At 36.7% G+C, this 7,604-nt stretch overlaps 1 protein-coding gene across 1 annotated transcript in view; it reads right to left on the bottom strand.

Moving 5' to 3' along the window:
- The window catches only part of TRAK2 (trafficking protein, kinesin binding 2), a 17,214-nt gene that overhangs the window by 4,176 nt on the left and 5,434 nt on the right, over positions 1-7,604 (bottom strand). Inside the window, exons 3-7 of the mRNA XM_012655638.1 lie at positions 7,487-7,566; positions 6,983-7,186; positions 5,131-5,429; positions 3,798-4,064; positions 1,413-1,518 (exon numbers count right to left, since the gene is read on the bottom strand). Coding sequence (XP_012511092.1) covers positions 1,413-1,518; positions 3,798-4,064; positions 5,131-5,429; positions 6,983-7,186; positions 7,487-7,566 — 956 coding nt within the window. The remainder of the gene's footprint in view (positions 1-1,412; positions 1,519-3,797; positions 4,065-5,130; positions 5,430-6,982; positions 7,187-7,486; positions 7,567-7,604) is intronic.

The raw sequence follows: 7,604 nt of genomic DNA, 5'->3' as shown, positions 1-7,604 counted from the left end.
TGTTTGATTTTTTCTTGTTGATTTTTTTAAGTTCTAGACAGATTCTTGTTATCAGCCCTTTATCAGATGTGTAGAGAGCAAATATTTTCTCCCATTCTGTAGGCTGTCTATTCGCTCTAATGATAGTTTCCTTGGCTGTGAAAAAGCTTTTTAATTTGATCAGATCCCATTTATTTATTTTTATTGCTGCGGTGATTTGATTTCCCTTTTCAACATCTTTCTTCTCTACTTCTAGTTAACATTATCCCTACCAAGGTTCTACATATCTTTGAAAACTACTTTAGAGGGAATTGCTAGGATAAAAACAGCATCAATATGGCTTAATAAGGGACTATGTGTTAGAATATCCATGTTCTAGTCTGTGTAGTAAATAATTTGGCCTTGCTCAGAGACGTCTGGCCTTTGCTTCTCGGAGGCAATCTGTCATAACTGATAGGTGTGTCTTTGGTTAGAGTAGGGGCTGGTCACACTAAATCTTAGGGTGGGCCTGGCCACATCCAATCATCTTAGGGTAAGAACTGGCCATACTAGAAAGACCAAGCATATGATTTAGAGTATGGGCTTTGGGTCATGCAATATCAGTTAGCTGGGAGGCTGAGTTCAACCCTGTGGGTAATCAATCAATCATGCCTATACACTGAAGCCTCAATAAAAACTCTGAACACAATGCTTGGGTGAACATCCCTGGTTGGTGATATTCTGTGTGCACTGTCACAATCCATGCCAGGAGAGTAATGAATCCTAAGGACAAGGGAAGCTTCAAGTATGGAACTCTCCAAGACTGCGCTACACATTTCTTCCTTTGGATAATTTTAACCTATATCCTTTCCTTGTAATAAGTCATAGCTGTGAGTAGTATAATGGCTTCCTGTGAGTTCTGTGAATTCTTCTAGCAAATTACTGAACTTGAAAGTGGTTTTGGGAAGGCAAGTTTAAGATTAATAAATAAACTTTCTAGGATACCAACTTGTATAAAAGAAGCAAAACTCAAGCAAGTTTTGTGAATCCTTCTAGCAAATTACTGAACCTGAAAGTGGTTTTGGGAACCCCTTGAACTTGTAGGTGGTATCAGTAATGAGGGTGAGCTTGTGCAGAGCACTGGTTCTCTAAGCCTTGCAGTTTGGTTAACTCTGGGTATAGCTCCAGCTGGGTCATTTATTAGCTGTCTATCCTTGGACCAGTCACCTCAACTTCCTATGCCGCAGTTTCTTTATTTTACATAATACATATTCACTTGCCCTGCCTACTTCAAAGAGTTATAATGATCAAATGAGAAAATATTCTAAAGACAAATTATCACAGAAAATTAATTAAAATTCTAGGAATTAAAATGAAGGTAATTTAAAAAAAGAAATTCATGAAAACATAGATGAGGAAAGAAGTGAGGCCCTAGATTTCCCAGACACTCTTACCTGGGGGTAACCTGAGTGATGTCAGAGGGATGCAATATCCTACAAGTGGTGAAGGTGAATGTCGAGTTTGTGCATGACAGACACTTTCCTGGGTTTGAGGTTGCAACTGAAAGATTTTTAGGGAGCAAACACAAAATCGAAAGACTAGGTTAATAATGTAAAAATGTAATCATGTAAATGTTAATATTGTAATAATGTAAAATAAATTATTATTTATTAATAATACAGCATTTATCAAGTGCCTTTTGGGCTAAAAATCTCTAAATCTGGAAATAAAATATACAAAAAGATTGTAATAGCATCAACTGGTTAGTATAAAACTGAATCCTTTAAAACTGTAAATCAAAAGGAATAAAAAAAAGCTTAGAAATGAGAAAAAAACTCTGAAAAAAAAAAACCCACTAAAAATCAAGAGGTATTCATCTAAACTATCCAGCCAAACTATCTAATACTTTAGTGGTTCTCGAAGTGTGGCCTGTAGACTCTATGGGAGTCCACAGGTCAAAACTACTTTCAGAGTGATGCTAAGAAGGAGGCCTTTTCTTTTTGGCTGGGTTGACACTTGGCACTGTTGGTGCAAAAGCAATGGTGGGTAAAACTGCTGGCTCCTTAGCACAAATCAAGGCAATGTCATCAAGTCGTACTAGTATTCTTCATTGTCATGCACTCACAGTATTAATAAAAAACAAAACAGATTCACTTAAGAATGTCCTTGATGAAACCGTAAAAATTATCTATTAAATCTTGAATTTTAGCCCTTAAATCTTTTTACTATTCTGTGTGATGAAATGGGAAGTATGCATTAAGTGCTGCTCCATACTGAGATACGATGGTTATCTAGAGGAAAAGCACTTGTGCAAATGAGTTGAAATTTTGTCATGGAACATCATTTTTACTTGAAAGTACAACAGACAAACTATAGGTATTCAGGCTTGGGTATCTGACAGACATTTTCCTGAAAATGAATGAAGTGAGCCTGTCCCTTCAAGAAAAACAAGTGACAATATTTTTTGTCAGTGACAAAATTTGAGCTTTCAAGTCAAAATTCGTGTTTTGGAAAACTTTTATCCACCTATGAGAGCTTGAAAGCTTCCTAACACTTAAAGGCCTTCCTGATGAGATATGTGGTAACATTAATATGATTTTCATATATTATATAATGAAATGTATCATCATTCGGAAAATCTCATAACTCAGGGAACCAATATTTTCTAAATGACCAATGCATGTTATAAAATCATGGATGGGTAAAAGATACATTCAAAGTATATGCATTTTAATGTACCAAAGTATGAAAAGTTCATTGACAGGGTTCCACATTCCACATACACACATTTAAGAAACTACTACTTACCCAGTTTTTGTGTAATATCAAAGAATATCTATAAATACCTGAAAAGACTATTAAAATATGCTTTCCTTTTCCAATCACGTTTGTGTGAGGCTGCATTTTCCTCATATTATTGTTTAAATAAAACAACATATTGCAATAGACTGAATGTAGAACCTGATAATAAGAATCCAACTATTTTATATTAGGCCCTAAATCAGAGGCTTGAACAATTATGAAACAAAACCATTTTTCCTACTACTTAAAAAAATAAGCTATTTTCATAAAACATTATTTGTGTAACATGTTATTTTTATTTTATTTTATATTATATTACATCATATTATTTTATAGACAGAATCTCACTCTGTTGACCACGGTAGAGTGCCGTGGCATCAGCCTAGCTCACAGCAATCTCAAACTCCTGGGCTCAAGCAATCCTACTGCCTCAGCCTCCCGAGTAGCTGAGACTACAAGCATGCGCCACCATGCCCGGCTAATTTTTTCTATATATATTTTTAGTTGTCCAGATAATTTCTTTCCATATTTTTTTAGTAGACACGGGGTCTCGCTCTTGCTCAGGCTGGTCTCGAACTCCTGAGCTCAAACGATCCTCCCGACTCAGCCTTCCAGAGTGCTAGGATTACAGGCGTGAGCCACCACAACTGGTATAATTCTTATTTTAAACGAGTTAATAAATATTTATAATTTTTCAGTTTTGATTTCTGATATGTAAATATCAATAGATATAACCCACATAGATAAGCCCTCTGGAATTATCAATGATTTTTAAGAGTGTAAAGCAATCCTGGGCCTAAAAGGTTTGCAAACTACTGAGTTAATTGATCTATCTCTCTGCCCAACTTATTTATGCAGGCTGGCTAAGATAAAGTGGAGAGAATTAGGAATGCTACTAATGCTATAGATTTTCATTATCCAGTATCTAAGACTGAGTACGCTCCAGCGAGCAGAGGTAGCAAGCTGACCACACAGTAAGTCAGGATGCCAAGTACTTCCTGGTTACTAGACCATATTCAACTAAGTACTCTTCTCACCTGTTACTGGTCCACCTGCTGAAGTAATGGACGGTAGGAAGATCCCTGTTACTGGCTTGAATATTGAAGGTTTCTGTTCCACTTGAAGAGGCTGCTGAACCTGAAAAGTGATACCCTCCTCTTCATCCTCTTCTAAATCTGAGATGTGATAGATGGCATCCTTGGGCAACTGGGTAAAGCCTTTAGTAATGACACCTGGTCGGGGATCAAGAATTGTTCCCAAGTTTGGTTGAGCAAGCTGCTGCCAATGATGCAGAGTCTGTGATCCTGAATATTCAGGCCAAAGGAAAAAAAAGGCATGTTTTACATTTCTCACAAATCTTAAATCTTGAAATAGAAGCTAAAATTATAAGTGTAATAATAATAATAACAGAAATAAAACTACTTATTTAGTGTTAATATTTTGGTAAAAGCTGCAAATTAAAGTTTTCTGTGGAAGACTGACAAGATGTTGAACGTATAATAATCTATTTCAAAGTTAACTTTAAGGATATCTAGAGAAAGGGTGGAAAAAAACAAGATGACACCCTTAATGGGAACTAGGATGCTGAGGGAGTGATGGGAAGGAAGATATCCACCCTTTTGGCTGGAGTTTGTGGTTGCTATGATCATACCACTGCACTCTAGCTGGTGCAACGGAGTGAGACATTGTTTCCAGGAAAAAAAAAAAAAAGAAAAGGCAACTCTGACAAATATCTACACTGAGTATTAATGAATAAAACTAAGTTACAGAATCTTTGAGTAGGAGGGGTCCTTATAAGTTACCTACTCAAAATTTTGTTTAATGCAAAATTATTTTATGATGTCAGTCAATGATTGTCAATTGTTCATAAAACAAAATTTATTTTGAATTCAAATTCTGTATCTTAGGAGAGAATAGAAACTAAACTGAAAAAAGAAAAATACAGGCAAACATACTTCTAAGTCAATTACACTTTTGCATAAAGAACTCTTTTGAAAAGGAAGGTGAGATGAGGTATTACCTGTCGATCATTTTCATTTATCATATCCCATTTACCTTACCATGCAACCTGCTGTCAATCACATTCCTTAACACAAGATAGGAAAAGATTACTCCTCCTCCCCCCTCACATTTATATTAAAAAATATCAGTAGAAAAGAAGCGATGGCTGATGATTTAGAGAATAGAGCTTTTCATTCATTATTTCCACAAAGTTCTACAATGCACTGTCACCCAAACAGCAAAATTAAGGGATAAAAAAGGTATCTTCTGTACACAGTGCTCTTGTAATTACGACACAAATCTCAATTCCAGGGAAAGGCAAGCCCAATAAGCCACGTGGCTTGGAAAGGGCCCTTACTGATTTATTACCTTCCAGGGGCTTGACAATTTGTAATTTTTCTGGCATAAAACCTCGAAGACAACTGGCACTGCTGAAATCTGTGAACTCTGACTGGTTGGTGCAGAGAGAGGCAAGGCTCTCTGTGGGGGTGATGCAGCCACTAGCCCTTTCCTTCTGGTCAGCCAGAACCTGGATCTTTCGCTCCCATTCTTCAGCGAAGAACTGCTTCTCACTTAAATAGTTCTGTCGACGAAGGCTAAGGCGATGCAGTGCTGTGGCCAAATCACTCTCTCCAGAGGGTCCTGGCTGTTCCATCCTCTGGGAGTTCCTATGGGAAAATCACATTCACTAGTTAGATCTTAAGGTCATACGCACAACCAAGACCTCTCCTTTTTTTTCCTTTCTCTCTTTTTTGAGACGGGGTCTCGCTATATTGCCCAGGTTGGTCTTGAACTCCTGGCCTCAAGTGATTCTCCCACCTCCCAAGTAGTTGTGTGTGAGCTACGGCACCTGACTCTGACCTTCCTTTCTATAATGGTGAACGTTTAAGAGACTGTTCTTAAAAACATTGTATTTTCTTAGATATCTGGAATATAGAAGTAATAACAAACCAAAATCACCAACAATACTTTATATCATTTTTATAGATCATCTCAAATGACTTTGGAGAGGCAAGAAACTGCTTTATTGATATATTGTGTTCAGTAACTTTTCTATTTCATTTAATTTATGAAACTACGGATATGACCATCTATAAATTCAGATTAGGTAGTCACAAAAGCAAATATTATCATATTTCACTGAATCTGTGATATCATTGATTATAAGAGGTAACATTATTTTATGTTCTATGAAGAAAGAAAAAATGCTACCCATTAAACCATGACATGCCATTAGCTGCAAAACATAACAACGTAAAAAATACTAAAATGTGAAAAAACTTGTTTGGGGCCAAAGAATCCCTCATAAATATTGCACAACATTTAAAAGAAAATAAGATTTGTATAATACTGCATTTTCATAGCTCTCTGGTGCTCATTTTTTCACTTCAACATTTTTGAAATTGGAAGGTGTCTTATTATTGATACCACAAGGAAAAAGTAGCAAGCCGAGTTATGGTTGCTCCTGGGTACTGTGTATGAATTCACATAGATCTGTTTTAGAGAAAACTGTCTAATAGTCAGGAAGTATTAACACATAAAGCTACTGTTGGTGTAACACTGCCCACAATAGACCAGGCAATACAACTGAAACCTAGTGTGATGGATGTCTGCATAAGGAAAGGTTTCCCTGACGTGCCAAGCAACCATCTTTCAAAGGCTTTCAGCCAATTTTTAGTAAAGCTGTTTAACCTCTAGTTATATGTAATTCAATGTAATAAATTAATGAAAAGAAGGAAAAAAAAATCTAAGTTTAAACAAAGAGAAAATTAAGAGCAACTTGGTTGTCCTCAATAGGTATGCAAACTTATCGTTTATTCTAAAAGCACCGAAGTGGTTGAGACTATGAGCATGGGTTATGAGAAAGTGTCATCTTGATGCATTTATGCTAGCGACCAAATGAACTCAAATTTGACTTTTAGCAAGAAGATGATTTAGAGTCAAACTTTGCAACACTAAAAAAGTAGCAAAACATTTTTAGCGTTAAATGCAAGCTCCATTTTAAATAAACTTAATTAAATGTAGCTTTTTCACTCAAAACTTTTATGAAATCAGTGATCTACCTTACAAATTAATGATATAGGGCTTTGTAACTGAATGAAAACCAACAGTTTCAGAACCTTCTTGGGACCTTATAAACTAATACTGCAATTTGAGTATGTGAATCTGGAATGTCAGCACCACAGAAATGCAGAATCACTGCCATGATGACATTCCCTACCTCGGAACCTCCTCCGAGTTGCTCCCCTGGTTGGGGAGTGTTTCGTCCTCTGTTTGCTGTAAAACAGACTCAAAGGGTTTTGCTGTCATGATGACACTTGAACGGTTGGAGCCTGGGATGGGCAGCAGAGCTGGGAACGAGACAGAGCGGCCTCGTGTGTCATTGGCAGCTCTGACAGTATCAAATACCCGTTTCTGTTGGGCTCTGAAAAAAAAGGAAATGTTCATTACCATCACTGCCAGCCACTACAGTGCTTTTGGAAAGAGACATACACAGTTCACTGGAAAGAAAGCCATCCTGAGTAGCCTCTAAAGTTTAGGAGAAATCATTAGAAAATAAATTTTAGAACAAGAGCACGCTCTCAAAAATAAGGATACTGTGAGGAAAAAACTCAATAATAAGCAGATTGCTACTGAATCTCATAATACTTATCACTTTGGATTGTGGCTTCTCTTTAATTTCCATTCCAATGGTTGAGTAACAACACATGTGATCTGTACTCACTTTTGTTTAAAGAGAGAAGATTCCTCATCCAAATTCAACCTTTTACGCATGGTCCCCTCAATCTCAGCTGCCAAAGATTCCTAAGAAAAAGAGTTTGAGAGTCATTCCTAGTGACTAC

This window comes from Propithecus coquereli, unplaced genomic scaffold (assembly GCF_000956105.1).
Source record: "Propithecus coquereli isolate 6110/MARCELLA unplaced genomic scaffold, Pcoq_1.0 Scaffold113, whole genome shotgun sequence".
Taxonomy (NCBI): Eukaryota; Metazoa; Chordata; class Mammalia; order Primates; family Indriidae; genus Propithecus; species Propithecus coquereli.
This window is presented reverse-complemented; position numbering and strand designations above follow the sequence as displayed.